The 26,836-nt window shown below is 49.4% G+C and overlaps 1 protein-coding gene across 1 annotated transcript; it reads right to left on the bottom strand.

Moving 5' to 3' along the window:
* Positions 1 to 7,191: 7,191 nt before the first annotated feature.
* On the bottom strand, positions 7,192 to 13,078 carry LOC132768000 (uncharacterized). Its single transcript, XM_067464103.1, has 13 exons — positions 12,708 to 13,078; positions 12,434 to 12,584; positions 12,168 to 12,340; positions 11,927 to 12,049; positions 11,730 to 11,835; positions 11,465 to 11,602; positions 11,109 to 11,285; positions 10,823 to 10,969; positions 10,586 to 10,705; positions 10,402 to 10,510; positions 10,142 to 10,204; positions 9,845 to 10,039; positions 7,192 to 7,830 (listed from the first exon to the last, which is right to left on the bottom strand). Exons 1-12 carry the CDS (start codon positions 12,968 to 12,970, stop codon positions 9,852 to 9,854), a joined length of 1,758 nt encoding a protein of 585 aa, XP_067320204.1. The 5' UTR covers positions 12,971 to 13,078; the 3' UTR covers positions 7,192 to 7,830; positions 9,845 to 9,851.
* Between the last annotated feature and the right edge of the window lie 13,758 nt (positions 13,079 to 26,836).

Here is a 26,836-nt window from a genome sequence, read left to right as displayed (position 1 = left end):
TGGAATATGGTGGCCTGGGAGTCCGGTAGTCTGGAGGGTTTCTAAGCACAGGCTGGAAGGGCCTCTTGTCAGGAGGGATTGGATGGTGTCTTCCTGCCTGTCAGCAGAAGGGGGTTGGACTGAGGCGGTTCTTGGGGCCTCTCCCAACTCGAAGGTCTTTTCATGGCTGAGGCCTCTTTCCCAACACTGGCCTCACTGGACCCCTCTCCAATGCAGTCACCTCCTGAAACACACTTTCCAAGGGAAGCATCCTATTCCTCTGTTGAGCGGCTCTTACTGCTAATAGGTTTCTCTGATTCTTCAGGTGGAATCTCTTTTCCTGCCATTTGAATCCCTTGCTCTGTTGTGTCCCAGTCTCCTCAGTGGGGCCTCCCTTAGTATGTTGAAACATGGCTCCAATGACCCTTCTCTCGGCCTCCTCTTCTTCAAGCGAAATGTACTCATCGGCTCCTCAGAGGGATTCATGACTTCTGGACCTTTGACCCTTTTGGTGGCCCTTCCTTCTCTGGACCCTTCTGCCTGTCCCTCTCCTTCTTGGATTGTGGTCTCCAGAAATGGACACAGGATGATCCCAGGTGAGTTTCGGACCAAAGCAGAACAGAAGGGGGCTGTGACTCCCCTCCATCGAGACACCAGCCTAGAATCACATTGGCCTCTTTTGCTGCAGCTTCACACTCTTGACACATTTTCCGCTTGCAGACTACTAAGAACAGGATTCGCTGCTATCCACACTTTTAGATTTCCTCAAGGAGCAGATCCCCCAGGAAAGCATTTGAAAACACACAAACACACACTCACACAAATAGTTGTTCTTGAAGAAACATAACAAATTTTATTGTCATAGCCATGCCATCATAATCATACCATCATATGATCTTAACTAGACACACACATTTGCACCAACTATGGTCCTTTCCACACTGCCCCTTATCCTAGGATATGATCCCAGATTATCTTCTTATCCTGGATTATCTGGCAGTGTAGACTCATATAATCCAGTTTAAAGCAGAAAATCTGGGACCAGATCCTGGGATAGAGGGCAGTGTAGATCCAGTCTACATGGCAGCATTGTCAGCATATCTCACTTCTTCCTCTTAGGCCCCGTCTACACTGCCACAGAATCCATTTTGAAGTGCAGTTAATCAGAATTCTGAAACTGGATTATATGGCAGTGCAAATGAGGTTTAGGGCTCCATTTCACACTGCCCATTTCATGCCGTTTGAACTGGATTATATGGTCAGTGCAGAGAAATGTGGATGAGCCTGCACTCACCATACAATGTAGTTCTACCTTCACGAAAGGATCCGTGCGGATGATGCCTGAGTTGCGGGTCCTGGGCGGTTTGGGTCTCCCTCCCCAAAGGAATGCAAGGAAAGCGCCAAATTCAAATGAAAGGGGGACATTTATTCTAAACACAGATGTTTAAACCTGTAGAGCAGATATTATACACTTGGTTACAAAACAGACTATAGAAGAATACAATATTAAATCACAATTTACATCAGTGTTGCCCAACACGACAACCCTGGTTAAAAAGCCTATACAACAGAGAGAACTATGGCTCCATCTACACTGCCATAGAATCTAGTTTGAACCACAGTTAAAATGCATTCTGAAACTGGGTTATATGGCAGTGCAATACATACTTCATCACACTAGAGAATGAATCCACTTTAAATCTGGTTGCTGCCTCCTGCAGAATTCTGGGCTTTGTAGTTTAGGGAGGAGACTTTAACAGCCTCACGAAACTATAAACCCCAGAATTCTGTAGGAGGCAAAAACTGGATATTAAGCGGATTCATTCTCTAGTGTGATGAGGATAGCCTGATCTACACTGTGCATTTCATGCAGTTTGAACTGTATTATGTGATCAATGCAGACCTGTGTTGGATCTACATAGCCAGATTATCTGGCAGTGTAGACGCATATAATCCATTTTGAGGAAGATAATCCGGGATCAGATCCTGGAATAGAGGCCAGTGTAGACCCAGCCTCCATGGCAGCATTATCATCTTCTCCCACTTCTTCCTCTTAGGCCTCGTCTACACTGTCATATAATCCAGTATGAATCCCAGTTAATATGGGATAGAGGTCAGGATAGACCCAGCCTCATATGCAGTTCAACCTGCATGAAAGGGTCAGTGTGGATGAGGCCTGAGTGGCAAGCCCTGGGTGGCTTGGGTCTCCCTCCCCAAAGGAATCCAAGAAAAGCGGCCAATTAAAAACAAAGAGGTACATTTATTCTAATCAGTTATTATTAAATAATACTATTTTGGACTAGACTATTATATCATACTAAATTACAATAAACCGAGAGTGGGGGGCTTCTCCAATCGCGCTGTTCAAGGGCAGTTCTTCCCCTCCGGCGCTAGGCTGTGGGTCCTGGGGTTTGCAGAGGAGGGAGGGGGCCCTTGGAAACCCCCCATCCGCCAGAGTGGCCTGGGCCTCCCTCCACGGCCAGCCCCGGATCCACAGGAGGCAGCCAGAGCGGCCAAAGGGGAAGAGCAGCGCTTTCACAGTGGAGTGGGATCCTCTCCTGCACAACAACACAATTACAATATACTAAATTACAACAAAGCAAAAAAACCCCCAAATCTATGGAAGTCCTGTCTTCTCTCTCCTATTCTTGCAGGTGCCAGTCAGGGTCTCTCGAGGTTAATGTCCCTCGGTGGTCAGGGTCCTTCACTCTTAAGCGTCCCTCGCCGGTCAGGGTCCCTCGGTGGTCAAGCTCCCTTGAAGTTAATGTCCCTCGATGGTCAGGGTCCTTTGTTGTTAAGGATCCCTCGGCGGTCAGGGTCCCTCGGTGGTCAAGCTCCCTTGAGGTTAATGTCCCTCGATGGTCAGAATCCTTCGTCCTTAAGGGTCCCTCGGCGGTCAGGGTCCCTCGGTGGTCACTGTCCCTCGGATCCTCCGTCCAGAGCGGTCCTGCAAGAACGGCAGGGCAGAGTCAGTGGGGAGCGCTGCCCCTCCTCCTCCTCCTCCTCCTCCTCCCCAGCAGCCAGGCCTCCGTCCAGGTGCGTCCAGGTGAGGAAGGGGGCAGGTGGGGGGGGCAAGAGTCCCCAAGGAGGCCCTTGTCCCATTGCCAGGGGAGGAGGAATGGCCACCTGCTTCATAGGTTTGTAAAGGCCACTGACAGCCGCAAATGGGTCGGCCTTCCTCGGGCGTTCCACTGGAAAATACAAAGGCAATCCTCTCCATGAAGTCTGTAAAATGTGCACATGTGGATTTTCATGGCAACTGTGCAACTGTTCAGAACATTCTAGAGCTTTAGCATTGCAACATTTTAGCGAAGGCCCCGTCCACACTCCCTGATGAGTATATAACCCGTGGGTGGGGCTGAGCCTTAGTTCCTTTTTCCCGCTGCGATCGGCAGCTGTAGGAACCTCTTCTAGTAGCTGGAGCCTTGGCAGACAGCAGAGAGCAAAAGCTCCTGAATAGCCCCAGTCAGGGACGAGGTCTAAAGACGCTCAAAAGAAGATCAAAAAAAGAAGGCAACTCACTGGCATGTGGCCTTTGAGCCCTCCTCGTCTGAATGGAGAGCTTCCCCAAACGGGAGGCTTTGCTTCCCTCCTCCTCATTGGAGGGGCCATCCCACCTGACTCCTGCAGAGTTTTGGATGGAGCTGGATGAGTGTGAGCAGCAGCACCATCAGGAAAACTCGGGCGTCATCCCTGAAACCCTGCCTCCTACCCAGTCGCCTGCAAGTGCGACACTCAGGGAGACAGACCAGGGGATGAGCCTCCCCCTTGGGACCGAGGCCCCAGGACCACAGGGAACGCCACCTAACCCTCTCGGTCCTGAAAGTGAGAGGCAGGCATCAGTGGATGCCGCCACCAGGAGGGAAACCGATCCCCACGGTACCAACAGTGTTTGCTGTCTGTGGATTCTTGGTCCTCGTGCCCTTGCAGCCCATCCAAGGCATTCCATTTCTATTCATGGTCACGTTCACCTGCCCCAAGCGCCTACGACCCATAGATTATGGCTATTTTCCATACCCCTCCCCCCCCCCCCCCCAATATGGGAGATATCACTATGCAAACTGCTATTGGGACAGGACACCGTAACCTGAGTCTGGGGCGAGGTGTCCATCAGCCCCATCGGCTACAGTCCCCCCCCCCCCTGCCTCCACAAAGAGGACACCCCACACTGACCTGCAGCGGGCCAAACTCTGATGGCTCCAGCGACAGTCAATCTTTGTTCTCCCCAATGGGAAGAGGAGGATGACCACAAACAATCTGACTCTGATGCAGGGGAAACCGTGACCCCAGCAAATGAGCCGCATGGGAACCCAGAACCTGATCCTCTCCCCTCAGAGGAATTTAAGAACTTCTCAGCCCTCCTTATTAGGTTGGCACGTGCTCTCAATCTACCTACCACGCAGCCCACAGCAGTAGTGGGAGACCCTTGCTTCCCGTCTTCAGAACAGCAGACTTCCACTTCTACAGTTTTGCCTCCACTACCCTATTTACTCCAAATAATCAAGACACCTGGAGTGTCTCCATCGCTGGTCCCAGAGACTCCCAAAAGCGCAGGAGGGTTTTATCAAATGGATCTCTCTTCAACTTCTTGGCTGGCTAAACAATCCAAACCTAACTCAATAGTCACTGGAGCTCAATTGCACCCGGCCCAAAGAAATCAAACCTCCATTTCTGATAGAGAAGGGAAGAAGCTTGACGCCATGGCCAAAAAGTTTTACTCTTCAGCTTGCCTCTTTGCATGCATGGCACGCTATGGCGTCTATACGAGTGTATACCAAAACCTTTTGTGGCGCAAGATTGCCCTCTACTTGGACATGCTCTCTATGGGTGAACAAGCACTAGCCAAAGCATTACAGCAGGAAGCATGCTCACTAGCGAGTCTACAAAAGGAGCTTGCCAAAAATACAGCAGAAAATGACAAAGCCCTCCAACAACAAAAATTGTTGTTTTTATCCCCAGCCGCTCTAGTAGCGGTTCAGTCTCCCCAATTCAGCACCCAACTTCTCCAGTTCAAACTCCTCCGCGTCGTGCTCCTTCACCCTCCTTGTCATCAGCCAAAATGTTTCAATGCTAACGATGTTCCGAACAGTTACACCGGTGCAATGAAAACCCATATGTGCGCATTTCACAGACTACCACTTGAAGAAATATGGCTACAGGTATGCAACCTATACTTCCATTTAATATATGAACAAGGGCAAGCCTGAAGTGGTCACAGAAAAATCTGGGATGGTATAAGACACTCTCGACAAAAATGGACCATTCAGCCAAGAGAACCAGAGACCTTGTCCTCAGAGATGTTTACCCCAAGTCAAGGCTCAGGAGAGGAAGAGAGGAGCCAAGGCTTCCTCTGAAGACCTGACTCGGTCACCCCAAATGTTTCCTATGGCTGGATCTACACTGCCAAACAATGCAGTTTGGACTAATACACACACACACACACACACACACAGAGTCAGTGTAGACCCATACTATGCAGTTCGGTGCAGTTCAAAGGGCATTATATGGGTTTACACTGACTATTTAACACAATACAGACTGCATTGTATGGCACTGAAGATCCAGCCTCAGTTTACTGCCATATCTTCACAAGAGTCTTCATATTAGGGATTGTTCCTTCAAATATTCATTTCAACTGGCAGCACCTTCAAATCTGGCCAATAAAAGGATGAGAGATACACAACATCCCATGCCAGAGATGGGTTTCTGGGTCCTGGAGGAGTGCCACAAGCCCAAAAGAAATCTCTGGGGCCTGCAGAGTTCAATGAAAATTTGGCTATACAATGCCTGACATGAAGCTTATGGTGAAGATATGACAGGTGACATCTAGGAGGATTGTGTCAGGTAAGTGAATCAGAGAAACCCTGGGTCTTCCTTTCTCCTCCTTCCTGACTCCAGGAATCTCAATATGAATCTTCAGGCAGGAGAGTCCGCAGGTCTCTTTCCTTCAAGGCCCATTTCTTTGGGGAGTGAATTATACAATTCCAGAAATTCCTGGGCAAAGATCTGTCTATGGACCATGTTCTGTGGAATAAGGTTGCCATTGTTCTTGGAATTGCCTTTGCCTGTCCAGTGCATCCCCTGAAGAAGGCCAACTCCATGAGTGGTGAAACACTTTGGGCTTTTTGAGCCAACAAAGCAGGTGGCCACCTTTCTCCAAGTGGAGCTGAGTCTCCCGAATGGCCTGGACAGATGGGGGCTGCGACCCTGTGACCCTCCCCTGACCCCTGCCCTCCTGACCCCTCTGATGGGGACAGAGGGAGGGATGATGGAGGTGTTGGGGGGGCAGGAGGAGGGAGGCGTGGCAGTACCTGGAGGGGAGGGGGAGGGGAGGAGGGGCAGGACCCCTGGGTGGGCAAGAGGGAGGGAGGCGCCCTTGTGGGGATGCCACCTTGGGGACGAGGAGGCGGTGGTGGCATCCCAGGCCGAGAGGGAGGGGTCGGGGGGGGGGAGAAGTCAAAAGAGGCAGAGCCCACCCAAGTGAAGGAAGGAAGGCCCAGGGAGCAGGTGGTGGACTCTCCCCTCCAGGCCCCCAAATCCCCCACAGAACAGAACAGAGCACAACATTGAGCAATATTCGAGAAGACAAAAACCCGAAAGGAACAAAAATTAGAAAGAAAATTTTAAAACAGGAGCTCTTGCTGATGATCTTATTTGCCCAATTGAAGACTTTGTGGAAAATATCCGAAAAAGGATCTAACAATGTTTATTTGGCAAGGAAAGAGAGCGAGGATTAAATGTATGAACTTAACGGATGAAAAGAACAGAGGAGGCTTAGGACTCTCTGGTGTAAAATTATATTATGAAGCATGTGTATTCGATTGGAGAAAGGATTGGACGACTCTCCAAAAAGCAAGAATACTGACACGAGAGGGATTCGACCTCAGGCAAGGCTGGCACGCATGGAATGGATGAATGGGAGGATTATAAACTGAAATACACTTATTCATACGAATTAAAAGAATATCGGTAAAAAATGATGTACCAGCGATACATCACCCCCGACAAACTAGAAAAATGTTATAAAAATTTAGACACAAAGTGCTGGAAATGGGAATCAGAACAAGGCACCTTCTTCCACATGTGGTGGAATTGCAAAAAAACAAAAGAAAATTCTGAAAAGCAATTCACGCCAGAAGATATTACAGGAACAAATTAAACTTAGATTGTTGTAGGTTTTTTCGGGCCATATGTCCATGTTCTAGAGGCATTCTCTCCTGACGTTTCACCTGCATCTATGGCAAGCATCCTCAGAGGTGATAGATGCAGGCAAAACGTCAGGAGAGAATGCCTCTAGAACATGGACATATGGCCCAAAAAAACCTACAACAACCCAGTGATTCCGGCCATGAAAGCCTTCGACAAGAAATTAAACTTAAATCGGAACACTTTTTATTGGGAATTACAGATGAAAAATTAGAGAAGAAAAAAGATGTCTTCTTTAACTATCTAATTTTCCCCAGCCCTTGCCTTCCCTCACTCCTTCTCCTTCTCCCCACTTCCCCACACCTCACACAGTTCCCCCGCCACACCCCTCACTTCCCTCCCTTCTTCCCTGTTTTACCTAATTGGAAAATTTCCATATAAATTAATGTTAAAAAAACAACAACCGAGGGGCCAGAGGGGCCCAGGCAGTCTTCCTGCTCTGCTCTGTTCTGCTCTGCTCTGTTCCCAGGGCCCCTGGTGGCAATGGGGCCCAGAGCGGGGGCGGGGCTTCTGCAGGGGGCGGGGCTTCCCTGGGCCAGGGCTGGGCAGACTCCCGCCCACTGGACGCTACTTCCCTTTGGGGCTGCGGCACAGCTGGAGCGCAGGTCTTCCTGTTGGGCGCGCACGCGGGGGATCGTGGTGTTCCTGCAAAGGGCAGAGAAAGCAGGGCTTGGGTCTCCTTCCATGGGGGCCTCTCTTAGGGCCTGCGCTGAAGGAGACCCCAAGGCAGACCCTCCTCGGCTGACGTGGACCCCTCGCTTGTCTCCTCGTCTGCTCTTTCTGCCCTGCGACTCCAACCGCCTGGGGTTCTCTGTGTGCTTGGAGGGAGTCTCTACACTCTGGAACTGATCAGGCTAACCACTGTTGTTTTGTTTTCCTTCCATCCCAAAGCTCTTTACAAACCTCCCTCCCTCCTTCCCTTTCTCCCTCCCTCCTTCTTGCCTTCTCTCTCTTTTCCACCCCTTCTTCCCTCCCTCCCTCTCATCTTCCTTCCTTCCACCTCCCTCAGTCCTCCCTCCCCTTACCTCCCTTCTTCTTTTCGCTCCTCCCCTCCCCTCCTTCTCCCCCTCTATTCCTCTTTCAACCCTTCTTTCCTACTCCCTCCCCCCCATCTTCCATCCCTTCCTCCTTCCCTCCTCCCTCTATCCTTCCTTGCTTTGTCTTTTCCCTCTCTTCCTCCATTTCCTCCCTCCTTTCTCCTGCCTCTCATCTTCCTCCCTCCCACCGCCCTAGCTTCCTCCTTTCCATTTCTCCTTTCCTCGTTCAGTCCTCCTTCCCCCCTCCCATCTTCCATCCCTTCCTCCTTCCCTCCCACCCTTTGTCCCTCCCCTCCCTTCCTTCTTCTTTTCCCTCCCTCCCTCTCTCCTCCCTCACTTCTTCCTTTCCCTTCCTCTTCTTCTCTCAGTTCTCCCATCTTCCACCCCTTCCTTCTTCCCTCCTCCCTTCCTCCCTCTATCCTCCCTTGCTTTCTCTTTTCCCTACCTCCATTTCCTCCCTTCCTCCCTCCCTCTCATCTTCCTCCCTCCCTCCCACCTCCCTCACTTCCTGCTTTCCCTTTCTACATTCCTCTCTCAGTCCTCCTTCCCCCATCTTCCATCCCTTCCTCCTTCCCTCCCTCCCTTTGTCCCTCCCTCCCCACCCTTCCTTCTCCCCCTCTATTCCTCCTTCAAGCCTTCTTGCCTACTCCCTCCCTCCCATCTTCCATCCCTTCCTCCTTTACCTCCTCCCTCCCTCCTTCCCTCTATCCTCCCTTGCTTTCTCTTTTCCCTCCTTCCTTTCTTCCTCCTCCCTCTTTTCTCCCTCCCTTCCTCCCTCCCTTTCATCTTCCTCCCTCCCACCTCCCTCACTTCCTGCTTTCCCTTTCTACATTCCTCTCAGTCCTCCTTCCTCCCCATCTTATATTCCTTCCTCCTTTACCTCCTCCCTCCCTCCTTCCCTCTATCCTCCCTTACTTTCTTTTTCCCCTACCTTCTTCCTTTCTTCCTCCTCCCTCTTTTCTCCCTCCCTCCCACCTCCCTCACTTCCTGCTTTTCCTTTCTACATTCCTCTCTCGGTCCTCCTTCCCCCTTCCTCCTTCCCTCCCTCCCTTTGTCTCTCCCTCCCTCTCCTCCCTCGCTTCTTCATTTCCCTTCCTCCCTTCCTCTCTCAGTTCTCCCTTCCCATCTTCCATCGCTTCCTCCTTTCCCCCCTTTGTCCCTCCCTCGCTCTCTCTTCACTTCCTTTCTCTTTTCCTTCCCTCTTCCATTTCCTCCTCCCTCCCTCCATTTCTTCCTCTTTACTTTCCTCCCTCTATCCTTTCTTTCCTCCTCCTTCTTTTCCTCCCTCTTTTCTCCCTCCCTCCCTCTCACCTTCCTCCCTCCCACCTCCCTCACTTCCTCCTTTCCCTTTCTCCCTTCCTTTCTCAGTCCTCCTTCCACCCTCCCATCTTCCTCTCAGTTCTCCCCTCCCATCTTCCATCCCTTCCTCCTTTCCCTCCTTCGTCCCTCCTTCGCTCTCCCTTCACTTCCTTTCTCTTTTCCCTCCCTCTTCCCTTTCTTCCTCTCTCCCCCCATTTCTTCCTCCCTCCTTTCCTCCCTCTATCCTTTCTTCCTCCCTCTTTTTCTCCTTCCCTCCCCCCTCCCTCTCTCTTTCTTTCCTCCTCCCTCCCTCCCTTCCTTACCTGTCCATCAGGTGGGTGGGTCCTTGGCGTACTCTGGCGGGTACCTCTGTCGCCTGCTGGCCGCCACCAAGCGCCGAAGAGCAGCTTGCAGTCCGTGCCGGGAGTGGAGGGCGGAGGTCCTGGCGAGGATGGCCTTGGTCTCCCAGCCAACTCGCCTGACTTCAGGGTCATGGTCGGCAAGGAGGAAGATCAGCCCTGAAAAGGAGAGAGGGAGGGAAGAGAAAAGTTGAGGGAGGGCACACGGACTCCCCAGGGAGCCTCTCTCCCCAGGCCCAGGCCCTCTCAGGCCCCACTTACAGGCCTCGAAGGTGCAGACGTTACTCTGGGTCGCGATGCTGCCGATCTTGTGAAGCAGGTGACCTGGAAGGGAAGGCAGGCAGCAAAGAAGAGAGGGATGACCTCCATGAGCAAAGAGTTCCCCAGGAGGGGCTCCAAGGACTGTTCTGCAATGAGGGTAGGGGGTCCCTCTGGGGAAAAGGCCCCTCCTGCTGCCCCAAAGGCTGACCTGGAAGCCAGGGGTGGGCACGAAGGGGGCCAAGACCCTCCCGGTCCCTTACCGAGCAACATGGCTGCCGCCTTCTTTGCTGATGGATGTTGGCTCTTAAAGAAAAGCGGGAAGCCATACACCTTCTCCTCCAACTCCCACCTGGAGCTGCAGTGCTGGATCTGGAGGAGAGAGCGGGGTCAAGAGAGGCCAGGCAGAAGAGCCCTTGACTGCCAGGCCTTAGGGCGACCACTAACCAGGCGCTTGGACATCTTGTGCAGCAGCTCCTGCAGGCTGAAGGTGTCCCGCGCCAGAACGCTCTCCTCCAGGTGCCATCCGAGGACCTGCGCCACCTCCCGGAGGGTCTCCCTCGCAGCCTTCCAAGAGGAGAAGGAAGAGGGAAGCTGAGCCAGGCTCCCTTGGAGGGCAAGGGCCCCCTCCCTCCTCCCTAAGCCCCAAGGCCTTATGGGGCCAGAGCTGGGCTTCCCTCCTACCTTGGCAACCTCCTCATCCTCATCTTCCACGTGCACCAGCACCGCCAGGAGGCCATGGATGGTCTGGCGCTCCTGATTGGGATCTTCTGGGCGCCAGAGAAGATGCTTGAAGCATTCCAGGGCTGCCTTCCGGATCTTGGCCGCCTCCTAAAAGGGGGAGTGAAAAGAAAGCCATCTTTCCCCTGTTTCCTTCCCTGAAGGCCCTTCTCAGGGCATGGGGAGAGGGAAAAGCCAGCTCCCTCCCTCCCTCCCTCCCCAAGGAGGAGACCCAGGGGCCAAGACTCACGTGGTGGAAGAGGAGGCGGTAGACGGCAGCCAGGTGAACCTTCGCGGGGCCCCGGTCTTCTTCCTGAAGCAAGGGCTCCAGCCGGCCAGCCAGGTCCAGGAACTCCAAGGTGATGTTGTGGTGGGGGGATTGCAGCCCCGCAGTGACCCCGACCAGGAGCTCCTTAAGGCCCATGGTCTGCAAAGAGAGAGGAAGGAGGGCCAAGTCAAAGCGCAGCCCTGCGTAAGACGTACCCTGCAGAGGATGCCGGACCACAGGCCTCCCCCCTTCTTTGAGGAAGGAACCTTCCAGGATCTTCTTGCTACGACCTCAAGAGCAAGGCCTGCTGAGTGGAGCCTGGGCTGTGCTTGACTTACCTCCCTGTAGGTCTTGCAGAGCAGGAGAAGGCCCTGCCTGCTCTGATGTTGGACAGCCAGGCTGCGATGTTGGAGCCAGGCTGTGAGCAGCGTCCAGGTCTTCTCCGGGGAGTGAGGGCGCTGGCCGATGTGAAGTAACTGAAAGAGAAGAGGAGAAGCGTGAGGGGCTAGAGCCAGGAAGGGAAGCACTGCCTCTCCTCGCCTCGCCAGCCCTGCCCTAAGGCCCTTTCCAACCCCAAAACCCAGGCCGACCAACCCTCCTCACCTGAATATAGAAGGCCACCAAGCCGGCTGAATGCTCCAGCGGCGCTTCTTCCTCCCAGGTGGAACTCAGGTGCCGGAGAAGGGAAGAAGAGGACTTGAGGAGGCTCCTGCAAGACAAAAGAGACCCCCTGAGGAAACCCAGCCAGAGAGAACAAGCCGGGCCTCCTCCCTGAACCTCCTCCAGCCCTTGCTCCTTACTGCAATTGGAGGGCCATCCCCTCGGGGCAGACGCTGGGATCTTCAAACATCTTTTCGGAGGTCTCGTCGTGGCACACCCAGGCCACCCTCTTCACTAGCACGGAGACGATCTTCGCGATTTCTCTGCAGAAGAAAAAGGAAAGAAAAAGGCTTACTTCCCAGTGGAGGGTCTGAGTCCCCCATCAGGCCCCCCAAAAGGGTTGGGAGTCCCGCTGACCCTTCCTCCCCACCCTCTCCTTACCCTGGAGGAACGTAGCCACTGCTCCGGTTCCTGCTGGGTGCCTCCAACCCAGGCCTTGTGACCTCGATGAAGTTGGTCACCAAGGCGAGCAGAAGCTCCAGGAACCACCCCTCCAGGCGACAGCTCTCCTTGATGTGCTTCACGATCCCGCCGATGGCCCGCGTCGCTCTTGCCTGCGGAGAGAAAGGAGGAGGTTTGAACCTCACCAGAAGGAGGGCTCCTGGTCAAGGCTGGGAAAGAGGGGGTCCCATTCTCCTTCCCCTTACCGTGGCCGCATCCCCAGCAGGGCCGCCCTGTTCCTCGCCCTCCTGGGCCAGCCAAGGGCCCTCCTTCACCTTGGCCAGGAACAGGTCCAGCGCCGCCTCCAGGCAACAATACTGTGAATTTAGTACGGCGCATACTAATTCACCACAAGGCCTGTGAATGAAGAGAGGGAAGAGGGAGCCATGGTCAGGGCCAGCCTTGTCTCTGACCCCATGGGGAGACCGCTAGGGCCCCATCGGGACAGGGATGGGGCACCCCCAGGCCCAGCTCTCTTACCTCCCATTGGACTCCAGAAAGTGGTCCGTGGCCATCTTGAGGTGTTTGCGGGCCACATAGTCCACTGCTTGCATGGCCTCTGCAGAGGAGGGACTGCAGACAAGCATGCAAAGACGATGCAGGTGTTCTTTCGCCTGAAAGCAAAGAAAGGAGGGAAGAAACAATGGCACCCGGCAGCCATGGAAAGGCCCCTGGAGCCAAAAGTGGAGGGAGAGAGTTGACAGGTGAAGTGTGTAGAATGCCTGCTGAGGGTAACTGGGCATTGGGCTCCCAACATACCTTTCCAGTGGCCAGAGAGACCACCAGGTGACGAACGGGAGCCGAGAAGAGCAGCCTACCTGAAGGCCGGATTTCTCTGGGACGAACCTGTCATCCGGAAGGTCTCTGCAGGAGGCCCCTCTTCTTCTCCTGAAGAAGGCATTGGGCGATGCCTCTTGGGTGGTGGTCCCAGGCCTGGCCGGGGGGAACTCTGGGCCTTACCTGCTCTGGGTCCAGGGAGGACCACCTCCGAGGGTGAAGGGCCATGTCTACGGCTTCCTCGTGGCTCAGGGAACTGGAAGAGAGAGAGGCACAAGGAGGTGAGGCCTGGCAGGGCAGGGACGGAGGACAAGGAGCAGGGCTGTGGTCATCCCTCCCGGGCAATAGCAACGCACCTGCTCGAACTGGGGGGAGGGTCCCACACCTCATCCTCTATGCTGGCGATGTCTGCCAGCGTTGCCTCGTCGGCGTCCTGCAAAAGACAATTGGGCAGAGGAGTGAAAAAGGGGCCAAAAGAGAAGGAATGGGAAGGCAGCCCAGGGGAGGAGGACTAGAGTGGGAGGAAGGAGGTGAAAGGAGGGGCAGGGAGAGGAAAAGAGGTGGGGGGTAGAGAGGAAGGCGCCCACCCCTCTTTTACCGTCCCCTTCCCTTCCTTACCATCTTCTGAGTGAGCTCGTTGACACTGCAAGGAGAGAGAGACAAGAAGGCAAGGTCAGAAGAAGTCCTCCCCTCTCTTCTCTCTGGTGGAGCCCCCCAAGCCCCCATGGAATAAGAGTGCAGGCTGAGGCCCCCTTGGCCTCAATTGGGAGAGGGAGGGAGGAGACCTCTGCCTGCCATGTTCCCCTGAAACTGGGAAGGAGGTACCTCTCTGTATTGAGGTCCAGGGCCACCCACTCCGGCAGGAACAACTCAGAAGGGATCCCAACTTCCTTTGAGCCCTGTTGAGAGGGAAGAAGGGGGAAGAAGAGGGAAGTTTGTGCTGTGCCTTTTGCCACACCCTCCCTCACTCTTTCCCAGGTGAATTCGTACTGCTAATCCTGGAGAGGGTTGGACTGCAACCCCCAGACCTCCTCCCCAATGACCATGCTGCCTGGGGCTGATGGGACTTAGAGTTGCCAGATTCCCACCGCAAGGGAGGCCTCTTCAGCCAAGGGCCACCTTGAACTCAAGGGGTCTTGGGGTGGCCCTGATCCAGCTACCTCTTTCCAGCCCCCCTCTTTCACTCACCAAGTCTTTGGGTAGTTTGTTCTGCGGCGGAGTTGGGGTCTTCTCCGAGAGGAAGCTGCTAGAAGGGCAAGGGACAGAAGAAGAGCTCAGCTTGGGATCCCCTCCATTCTCCCAAGGTCCCCAAGGCCAGCCCCACCCCAAGGACCTTCCAGCCCCTGGGAGGAAGGCAATGTTCTGGGAGGCCCCAAACCCCCAGGCCGCAGCCTTCCCTACCCCCCCCCCCCCAAATCATGGGCAGGAGGTACCTCTCTGCTCTCTCGGAGGACGTCAGGCTCCCCCTCTGCACTTCCAGGCTGCTGTCTGCCCAGGGGAGCTCCTCTCTCCCCAGAAACTGTAGGAAAAGGAGGGGAAACTCAAGGCTCCAACAAAGAAGGGCTTCTCCTTCCGCTACAACCTCTTTCCAGTCATGTTTGGACTGCCACCCCCAGCATTCCTCTCAGTTGACCACACTGTCAGAGGCTGCTGTGATTTGCAGTCCAACGACACATCAGGGCTGTAGGATCTCCTCCGCTCTTCAGCAGAGGCCCACCTGGGAACCAAAGCGGAATCGCCCTCCTTTCTTGGATGCTGACCGCTGCCTTGGCCCAGCTTCTGTGAGGGACAGGGAATGAACGGGATGGAGGAACCCAAGGGGAAAGGACGGCTATCTTGCTCCAGGGGTCACCAGGGGACACTCAACCCACCACTCATCTCCTGTCCCTAAAGCTCTGTCTCCCTCTGAAGGCGGGCATCTCTTCTGCTTTGGTCAGACCCTGCCTGGAATGGGACTGTGTCCAGTTCTGGGCACCAACGGTCAGAACACACAGGGACAAACTAGATTGTGTTTAGAGAAGAGTGACCAAAAGGGTGAGAGGTCTGAGAACTATGACTCCCTTTGAGGACTGGTTGAGGGAGCCGGGAATATTTGCATTGGAAAAGAGAAGGCGGAGAGGGGATATGAGGGCCATGTGTAAATATTTGGAAGGGTGTCCCATTTGGGAGGGGGGGGGGAGCTTGATTCCTGTGTCTACAGCTGCTGATGGAGAGTAGATTCACACATTCATAGAATCAGAGTTGGCAGATATCCCCAAAGGCCATCTAGTCCAGCCCAGTTCTGCCATACAGTAGAACAGTGTTTCTCAACCTTCCTAATGCTGCGACCCCTTAATACAGCTCCTCATGTTGTATAAATAACAAAATTATTTTTTGTTGCTACTTCACAACTGTGATTTTGCTACTGTTATGAACTGTAATGTAAATATCTGATACGAAGGATGTGTTTTCATTCATTGGACCAAATTTGGCACAAATACCCAGTACGACCAAATTTGAATACTGGTGGGGTTCAGACAAATTTATTTTGGGAGTTGTAGTTGCTGGGATTGATAGTCCACCCACAATCAAAGAGCATTCTGAACTCCACCAACGATGAAATGGAACCAAACTTGGCATACGCAACTCTCATGACCAATAGAAAATATTGGAAGAGTTTGGTGGGCATTGGCCTTGAGTTTTGGAGTTGTAGTTCACCTACAGCACTGTTGACTCGAACAATGATGGATCTGGACCAAACTTGGCATACTCAATATGCCCAAATGTGAACACTCGGGGAAAAAATAGACCTTGACATATGGGAGTTGTAGTTACTGGGATTTATAGTTCACTTACAATCAAAGAGCATTCTGAACCCCACCAACGATAGAATTGTGCCAAACTTCCCACACAGAACCCCCCATGACCAACAGAAAATACTGGTTTCTAATGGTCTTTGGTGACCCCTCTGATACATCCTCGCGACCCCCACAGGGGTCCCGACCCCCAGGTTGAGAAACCCTGCAGTAGAAGGAAGCCCTACTGGACTCCCAGGCAGGAAAAGCCCTCTATCAAACAGCATTTTCTGTCAGGAATTTCTTCCTCATGTTTAGGCAGAATCTCTTCTCCTGCAGTTGGAAACCATTGCTCCTTGAGGCCCTTGTCTCTGGAGCAGCGGAAAACAAGCTTCCCTCTTCTCAATGGGACATCTCTTCTGATATTCAAACCTGGCTCTCATGCCCCTCTCGGCCTTCTTTTCTCCAAGCTAAACACACTCTGCTCCCTGAGCTGGTCCTCATAGGAATGCATGTCATCCAGTTCCTTAGCAAGCTTCTTAAGCGACCAATGTCCAATGTGGCAAATTGCAAGCCCAGAGTTTTCAGGCCCATGGAAGTGATCTGCCAGAAATGGGAAACCTAGAGTTTTTGTTTTATTGCTCTACCCCACCAACTGGCCAGACCACCAAGTTTGAAGGATTGATCTCAGCATTCACTTGAGGGTCAATCCGAGCTAATTCTCCATGATTTGAGAAGCTGATGGATTTCACCCCACAGGGGACACAAGGCGGCTTACAAAATCCGGCAAGATTTTAATGCCGTAACATACACTTTACAATAAAAGAAATATAACCAACATAACCAAGGCTGGAATTAAACATGAGCAACCTTAGATATGCAGATGATACCACTTTGAGGGCTGAAAGGGAGGAGGAGCTAAGGAGCCTTCTAACCAAGGTGAAAGAAGAAAGGGCAAAAGTTGGGTTGCAGTTAAGCATAAAAAAACAAGATGATGGCAACCAGACTGATTGATAACTGGGAAATAGAAGGAGAAAACGTGGAGGCCGTGACAGACTTTGTATTTCTAGGTGTGAAGATGACTGTAAACACAGACTGCAGCCAGGAAATCAGAAGACATTTCCTTCTTGGGAAGAGAACAAGGACCAATCTCGATAAAATAGTGAAGAGTAGAGACATCACACTGGCAATGAATGGTCGCATAGTTAAAGCAGTGGTATTCCCCGTGGAAACTTATGGATGCAAGAGCTGGACCATAAGGAAGGCTGAGTGAAGGAAGATAGATGCTTTTGAACTGTGGAGTTGGAGGAAAATTCTGAGAGTGCCTTAAACCGCAAGAAGATCCAACCAGTCCATACTTCAGGTATTAATGCCCAGCTGCTCACTGGAGGGAAAGATATTAGAGGCAAAGATGAAGTCCTTTGGCCACATCATGAGAAGACAGGAGAGCTTGGAGAAGAGAATGCTGCTGGGGAAAGTGGAAGGAAAAAGGAAGAGGGGCCGACCAAGGGGAAGGTGGGTGGATGGTATCCTTGAAGTGACTGGCTTGACCTTGAAGGAGCTCAGGGTGGCCATGGCCAACAGGGAGCTCTGGCCTGGGCTGGTCCATGAGGGCACCAAGAGTCGGAAGCAACTGAACAAATATACAACAACAAAAACCATAACACATACCCTATCATACTAAAAACACACAAGACAATGAAACAGATTAAAACATAGAACGTATTAAAAGCATAAAGTGCTGAGTCATAGAATCATAGAATCATAGAATCAAAGAGTTGGAAGAGACCTCATGGGCCATCCAGTCCAACCCCCTGCCAAGAAGCAGGAATATTGCATTCAAATCACCCCTGACAGATGGCCATCCAGCCTCTGCTTAAAAGCTTCCAAAGAAGGAGCCTCCACCACACTCCGGGGCAGAGAGTTCCACTGCTGAACGGCTCTCACAGTCAGGAAGTTCTTCCTAATGTTCAGATGGAATCACCTCTCTTGTAGTTTGAAGCCATTGTTCCGCGTCCTAGTCTCCAAGGAAGCAGAAAACAAGCTTGCTCCCTCCTCCCTGTGGCTTCCTCTCACATATTTATACATGGCTATCATATCTCCTCTCAGCCTTCTCTTCTTCAGGCTAAACATGCCCAGTTCCCTAAGCCGCTCCTCATAGGGCTTGTTCTCCAGACCCTTGATCATTTTAGTCGCCCTCCTCTGGACACATTCCAGCTTGTCAATATCTCTCTTGAATTGTGGTGCCCAGAATTGGACACAGTATTCCAGATGTGGTCTAACCAAAGCAGAATAGAGGGGTAGCATTACTTCCTTAGATCTAGACACTATGCTCCTATTGATGCAGGCCAAAATCCCATTGGCTTTTTTTGCTGCCACATCACATTGTTGGCTCATGTTTAACTTGTTGTCCACGAGGACTCCAAGATCTTTTTCACACGTACTGCTCTCGAGCCAGGCGTCCCCCATTCTGTATCTTTGCATTTCGTTTTTTCTGCCAAAGTGGAGTATCTTGCATTTGTCACTGTTGAACTTCATTTTGTTAGTTTTGGCCCATCTCTCTAATCTGTCAAGATCGTTTTGAATTCTGCTCCTGTCCTCTGGACTATTGGCTATCCCTCCCAATTTGGTGTCGTCTGCAAACTTGATGATCATGCCTTCTAGTCCTTCATCTAAGTCATTAATAAAGATGTTGAACAGGACCGGGCCCAGGACGGAGCCCTGCGGCACTCCACTTGTCACTTCTTTCCAAGATGAAGAGGAAGCATTAGTGAGCACTCTCTGTGTTCGTCCACTTAACCAATTACAGATCCACCTCACCGTAGTTTTGCCTAGCCCACATTGGACTAGTTTCCTTGCCAGAAGGTCATGGGGGACCTTGTCGAAGGCCTTACTGAAATCCAGGTACGCTACATCCACGGCATTCCCCGCATCTACCCAGCTTGTAGCTCTATCGAAGAAAGAGATCAGATTAGTCTGGCATGACTTGTTTTTGATAAATCCATGGTGACTATTAGCGATGACTGCATTTGTTTCTAAGTGTTTGCAGACCGCTTCCTTAACAATCTTTTCCAAAATCTTGCCCGGTATCGACGTGAGGCTGACCGGACGGTAGTTGTTTGGGTCATCCTTTTTTCCCTTCTTGAAGATTGGGACCACATTGGCCCTCCTCCAATCTGCTGGAACTTCTCCCGTTCTCCAAGAACTCTCAAAGATGGTTGCCAATGGTTCCGAAATGACTTCCACTAGTTCCTTCAATACTCTGGGGTGTAGTTGATCTGGCCCTGGGGACTTGAACTCATTAAGAGCGGCCAGGTATTCCTGGACGACTTCTTTCCCAATTTGGGGTTGGATGTCCTCCAATCCCTCATCCACTCCATCTTGCTGAGGTTGAAGACTCTCTTTTTGTGAGAAGACCGAGGCAAAGAAGGCATTAAGTAGTTTTGCCTTTTCCCTATCCCCTGTCAGCATTGCCCCATCTTCTCCGCGAAGAGGTCCTATCGCCTCCTTGTTTTTCCTTTTTCTACTGACATAAGAATAGAAGCCCTTTTTATTGTTTTTAATGTCCCTGGCAAGCCTGAGCTCATTTTGTGCTTTAGCCTTGCGGACCTTTTCCCTACAGGTGTTGGCTATTTGTTTGAATTCTTCTTTGGTGATTTCTCCCTTTTTCCACTTCTTGTGCATGTCTCTTTTGTGTCTTAGCACAGTTAGAAGTTCTTTGGACATCCATTCTGGCTTCTTTGCACTTGTCCTATTTTTTCTCTTTGTTGGCACGGTTTGCAATTGCATCTTGAGTATTTCACTCTTGAGAAATTCCCATCCATCTGTAACTCCCTTGTCTTTTAGTATCTGTGTCCACGGCATTCTGCTCAGCGTTTCCTTCATTTTTTGGAAATCAGCTCTCCTAAAGTCCAAAATGCGGGTTTGACTTGTCTTAGTTTCGGCCTTCCTTTGTACCTCAAATTGCAGGAGCACATGGTCACTTGCCCCTAAGGATCCTTCCACTTCGACCGCATCGATCAGGTCCTCCGCATTTGTTAGGATGAGATCAAGAGTAGCCAATCCCCTTGTTGCCTCTTCTACCTTCTGGACCATGAAATTGTCTGCCAGGCAAGCGAGGAATTTGTTGGACCTTGTACTCTTGGCCGAGTTTGTTTTCCAGCAAATATTGGGATAGTCGTGAGTTTATACAGAGTAGTTAGTCCATAGTCATGGTCAAAACTGTTGAACTCGAATTCCGTATTGGCATATTCTCTGAACGCCTGCGTACAAAGCCAGGTCTTTAGTTTTACCTGAAGACCAGGAGGGATGGGGCCTGCCTGATGTCACTAGGGAGGGAGTTCCACAACCGAGGGGCCATCACTGAGAAGGAAGGCCCTGTCTCATGTCCCCACCAATCATGCTTGCGAAGGGGGTGGGACCAAGAGCAGGACCTCCCCAGCAGATCTTAAAACTCTAGTTGGCTCATAAAGGGAGTAAAGTTCAAACAGGAAGTTGGACCAGAACCGTTTCTAGTAAATTATTAGAAATCTTGGACATCTGCGCCCAATCCCACAGTTTATCCTTCCAATTTTTGATGCTTAATGTTTTTTTTTTTCACCTTTCCAATCTTTGACAATCGTTATACATGCAGCAACGAAGCTGTAGTGACAAATTTCTCTTTCCAGGCACATCCCTGGATTTTTTAAAACTTGGTTGTGGAACATTATATTTGTTACCTTGATGATTTTTTTCAATAAGCCTGCACCAATTCACAAGACCATCACACATGGAAGAAGGTCCCTTTCTTTATTTTATACCTCCAACAGAATCCTGATTGGAAATTATCTATTTTGGTGAGGAGAGCTGTGGTTGCATAACACCTCTTCCTCTATCACGGGCACGACTTGTGGGAACGAGGGAGAGATCCTTCTCCGTTGTGGCCCCCTGGCTATGGAACTCGCTACCTGGTGAGATTAGGCAAGCCCACACCCTGGCAGCCTTTAAGAAAGCTCTATAGACTTGGCTTTTTCTGATGTGCCTTTGGAGAGTGACCATATATTCCAGTCCTGTTGTTTCGTCTACACTGCTTCCCTCATATTGCACTTTCCCCCACCTTATTGAAAGTCTAATCCCACTGTTCAGTCCCCTATGAGATCCTCCCCCACAAATGTACCTTTTCATTGCTATCTCATCCAGTGTTTTATCATTTTATGTCGTGCATTTGGCCTGCCCACTGTGTTTTATTTTCCACTATGTTATTTTGTACTGTGTATTTTACTTAATTGGTTTATTTATTTTATTATGATGTTATTTTGTTGTTTATATTTTATGTTGCTGTAATGATCGCTGGGACTGGCCTCATTTAAGCCGCTGTGAATCCCCTTTGGGGAGACGGTGGCGCTGTAGAAATAAAGTTGTTTATTATTATTATTATTATTATTATTATTATTATTATTATTACTGCATAACACCTATAGAACACTTTATATCAATTGTCTGTAACTGAAGCCGCCACTCTGAATTTGAAACCTTTATTCCACAGGTATTCCCAATGATCAAGATCTATGTTTCTCCCCAGATGTTTTGCCCATGAAATCATGGAGGACTCTATACAATCATAGGATGTATAACGTAGGACACATCTGCCCTTATGAACCAGCTAGGACAGGGGTCCTCAAACTAAGGCCCGGGGGCCGAATACGGCCCTCCAAGGTCATTTACCCGGCCCTCGCTCAGGGTCAACCTAAGTCTGAAACGACTTGAAAGCACACAACAATAACAACACCAACAACAAACCTATCTCATCAGCCAAAAGCAGACCCACACTTCCAATTGAAATACTAATAAGTTTATATTTGTTAAAATTGTTCGTCATTTTATTTATTGTATTGTTTTTAAGTGTTTTTTGCACTACAAATAAAATATGTGCAGTGTGCATAGGAAATCATTCATTTTTTTTAAAATTATAATCCGGCCCTCCAACAGTTTGAGGGGCTGTGACCTGGCCCTCTGTTTAAAATGTTTGAGGACCCCTGAGCTAGGACCTTAAGATCATCTGGGGAGGCCCTGTTCTCGATCCTGCCTGCGTCACAAATACATTTAGCGGGGACGAGAGACAGGGCCTTCTCAGTGGTGGCCCCTTGGCTATGGAATGCCCTTCCTAGGGACATTAGATCGGCACCCTCCCTTTTAACATTCCGGAAAAAAGGTTAAGACTTGGCTGTTTGAGCAAGCGTTTGAAAATGCAGTGTGACAGACATATGGAATGGCTGGATGATGAGATTGGACAACGTTTTTAACTAAGAGACCTAAATGATTTATATTTTATTGATCTTGTTATGGTTTTATATTACATGTTAATGTTTTTAAATGTTTTATGGTGTTATTGGGCATTGAATTGTTGCCTCCGTAAACCTCTCTGAGTCGCCTGTGGGCTGAGAAGGGCGGTATATTTATTTATTTATTTATTTGCTTTATTTCTATACCGCATTAATTAGGCGACTCAATGCGGTTTACACAATACAGGTTATCACAACAATATCCTAAGCAATTAAAACACATCATATACAGCAGACAAAATCAAATAATCATTATCATATCATAATGCCTCAATAACAAATCAGAATCCGTTCTCATAATCCTTGTACCATTTCCTATGTTCAATTTTACCGTCTTCCTGTGTTCAGTTGCACTGTTTAGCCAAACGCTTGTTCGTAGAGCCAGGTCTTAACCTTCCTCCGGAACGCCAACAGCGAAGGGGCCTGTCTGATGTCTACAGGTAAGGCATTCCATAGCCGAGGGGCCACCACCGAGAAAGCCCTGTCCCTCGTCCCCACCAACCGCGCCTGTGACGCAGGCGGGACCGAGAGCAGGGCCTCCCCGGACGATCTTAATGTCCTAGTCGGTTCATAGGTGGAGATGCGTTCGAGAGGTAAGTAGGGCCAGAACCGTTTAGGGCTTTATAGGCTAACGCCAGCACCTTGAATTGTGCCCGGTAGCAGATTGGCAGCCAGTGGAGCTGGCTCAAAAGAGGAGTGGTATGCTCCCTGAGTGCCACTCCCGTTAACAACCTGGCTGCCGAGCGCTGGACCATCTGAAGCTTCCGGGCAGTCTTCAAGGGCAACCCCACGTATACAAATAGAATAAACAAACAAACAAACAAACGAATTTGTACAATTTTGGCTATTAAACCAGGTAAAAAAGGAAGCACAATTAGAGCCCTGGCAGACCGTGCAAAAAGAATCTGCGAAGTCCACCTCCTCCAAGGTGAACTGAACTACCTCAACTGGGCTTTTCAGACCAATGGAGACTCCACCACAGACACCAGAAGAGCTGCTAGACCGAGAACAAGGCATGAGAGTCAAGACAGAGATCCACTCAGAAGAAAAGTGTTCTTGCCATACATCAAGGGAACTACCGACTGCATAGGGAAGCTGATGAAAAAGCACAACCTTCAAACTATCGACAGACCCACGAAGAGAATCCAACAAATGCTCTGTTCGGCAAAGGACAAGAGGGATCCTCTCACCTCTGCAGGAGTCTCCATGAAGCTGTGGACAAGTCTACATAGGGACCACCACAAGCAGCCCAAACATAAAGCAAGGGACATGAAAGGCACTGCAGATTACTTCAGCCAGAGAAGTCAGCCATAGCAGAGAGCATGATGAACCAACCTGAACACAGAATATTATTTGAGAACACAGAAATGCTGGACCACTCTAACAACTACCATGTCAGACAACACAGAGAAACCATTGAAATCCACAACCATGTGGACAATTTCAACAGAAAGGAAGAAACTATGAAAATGAACAAAATCTGGCTGTCAGTATTTAAAAAACTCTAAAGTCAGGACAGCAAATAAAAAACAACACCCCAAAACAGAGGAATTCCAGACAAGAAACAATCAGGGCCACCTAATCACCTCCCAACAAAGGATTCTCCCAGGCAGGAAGAAGCCAGACCTTAAAACCGCTATGCCATTAAATGCTAATCAAGGTGACCAATTGAAACATTCACACCTACCTCCAACAGACAAGAGTTCTTTCCCCCGTCCTGGACATTCCACAGATATATAAACCTCACTTGCCTAGTTTCAAACAGACCTCACAACCTCTGAGGATGCCTGCTATAGATACAGGCAAAACGTCAGGAGAGAATGCTTCTGGAACATGGCCATATAACCTGAAAAACTCACAACAACCCAAACTTTTTCTTCTTTTTCTAAGATAGTTTCAAATTCTGTTTTTTTAAATCTGCTGCTGCATCACACTCTTGACTCATGTTCAGTTTGCAGTCTATTAGGGCTCCTAAGTCCTTTTCACATGGAATGTTTTCAAGTCAGGGGTCACCCATTTCATCTTTGTTGCCAAAGTCTAGTATGGTAGAGTTCTCCCGGCTAAAATCCATCTTGTAACTCTTGGCCCACCTTTATAATCTCTTACGATCCCTTTGGTCCCTTTTGAGATGAAATTTTAAATTTTATTGCATAGCAGTAATAAACAAAACACAAAAACAAAGAACAAATACTGAAATAACGAACGAAAACTGTCCAGTTCCAACATCATACCAGGCCTGTTCCCTCCACCCCATCCTCATGAACCCACCACCTACGATTTCTGTCACTACTCACTGTGACTCTATACAATATAGAAGCAAATGGAAGAGAAATATAAGGAGTTACAGAATAGATATGATAAAAAAATTAAAAAGAAATAGATAAGTTGAAAGAAGAGCTGAAGGAAATTGATAAGTTTGATATATAGAAAAAAGAATTAATCGTTAAAATACGACCTAGCAAAATTTCTTGCTGCACAGTTACAAAGCCATATTGGGCTCACTAAACACTACATCAAGGACTCAGCCCACTTCATAGAAAAAATCAGCAATCTCAAGCTAAATACCAACGACAAAGTGATCAGCTTCAATGTGGTATCTCTATTTACCATGGTCCCGGTAGCAGACACCATGGCACTCATCAACCAGAGGTTCCCAGAAGACATCACGGCTCTGTTTCACCATTGCCTCACCACCAGTTACTTTCAGTGGGACAATGAATTCTACGAACAGAAAGATGGAGTAGCTATGGGGAGCCCTCTCAGCCCGGTCATAGCTAACTTCTACATGGAACACTTTGAAAAACAAGCCCTGGAGACAGCAACCAAAAAGCCCACGATATGGTTCAGATATGTGGATGACACCTTCACCATTTGGAGCCATGGAGAAGAAGAACTCAACAAGTTCCTGGACCATCTTAACAGCATCCACCCAAACATCCAGTTCACCATGGAAAAAGAAAATGAAGGAAGACTGCCTTTTCTAGATGTCCTAGTTATCCGCAAACCAGATCAACAATTGGGTCACACCGTCTACAGAAAACCCACACACACAGATAGATATCTACATAAAAACTCCAACCATCACCCAAGTCAAAAAAGAAGCACCATCAAAGCCTTGGCAGACTGTGCAAAAAGTATCTGCGAACCCCACCTCCTCCAAGATGAACTGAACCACCTCAACTGGGCTCTCCAGGCCAAAGGATACTCCACCTCAGGCATCAGAAGAGCTGCAAGACCAAGAACAAGCCACGAGAGCCAAGATGAAGATCCACCCAGAGGAAGTGTTCCTGCCATACATCAAGGGAACCACTGACCGCATAGGGAAGCTGATGAGGAAACACAACATACAAACTATCTACAGACTCACTAAGAAAATCCAACAAATGCTACGTTCAGCAAAGAACAAGAGGGATCCTCTCACTTCTGCAGGAGTCTACCGTACACCATGCAGCTGTGGACAAGTCTACATAGGGACCTCCAAACGCAGCATTGCCCAAACACGCATCAAGGAACAGGAAAGGCACTGCAGACTACTTCAACCAGAGAAGTCAGCCATAGCAGAGCACCTGATGAACCAGCCTGGACACAGCATATTATTTGAGAACACAGAAATGCTGGACCACACCAACAACCACCATGTCAGACTACACAGAGAAGCCATTGAAATCCACAAGTATGTGGACAATTTCAACAGAAAGGAAGAGACCATGAAAATGAACAAAATCTGGCAACCAGTATTAAAAAACTCTAAAATTACAACAGCAAAACAACAGAGAGGAAACAACCAGGCACATCTTAACACCTCTCAACAAAAGATTTTCCCAGGCTCAGCCAGGCCTTCAAATGCTAATGAAGGTGGTCAGTTGAAACATTCACACCTAGCTCCAGCAGACAAGAGCTCCTTGCCCCACCCCAGCCATTCCACAGATATATAAACCCATTGTCCTAATTCCAACAGACCTCACTACCTCTGAGGATGCTTGCCATAGATGCAGGCGAAACGTCAGGAGAAATGCCTCTAGAACATGGCCCTATAGCCCGAAAAAACCCACAGGAACCTGCTGATTCCAGCCATGAAAGCCTTCGACAATAAATCGTTAAAATGATTTTCAAAGGACAAATATCAATTCAGTGAGACGACTAGCAAATTATCTAAAAAAAGGAAGGAAAAAGAAAGTGAAAGAAATATATGATAAAAATAATAAATCGATAAAGGATAATAAAAGCATAAGGGAGATATTTGCAGATTTCTATCAGAAATTATATAAAGGAGGAAAAAATATGCCATGTGAAGATTGGGTGAGAAAAAAAATAGGAGAGGAAACAAAACAAATACAGAGCGAAATATCATACCAGGAGATTGAGAAAGTAATAGACAATCTTAAAAAAGGGAAATCACCAGGAAACGATGGATTTACTGCAGAATTTTATAAACAAATGAAAGAGGTTCTGATTCCAGAATTAGCAATAAGTTTTAATAATATAATAAAAGAGGGAGAAGTGCCGGAGAAATAATAACAATACTCAAACCAGGGAAGAATCCAAGAGAAGTGAATTCATATAGATCAATTAGCTTATTGAATCAAGATTACAAAATATTTGCGTAAAATTTAGAAAACAGATTAAAGGATATATTACCAGAAGTGATATGGGATGATCAATACGGCTTTATTAAGGGAAGAAATATAAGCCACCCACTGAGGAATTTGATCAACATTATCACCCAGAAAAGTAAAAA

The sequence above is a fragment of the Anolis sagrei genome, chromosome 2 (assembly GCF_037176765.1).
Source record: "Anolis sagrei isolate rAnoSag1 chromosome 2, rAnoSag1.mat, whole genome shotgun sequence".
In the NCBI taxonomy this organism is placed as follows: domain Eukaryota; kingdom Metazoa; phylum Chordata; class Lepidosauria; order Squamata; family Dactyloidae; genus Anolis; species Anolis sagrei.
This window is presented reverse-complemented; position numbering and strand designations above follow the sequence as displayed.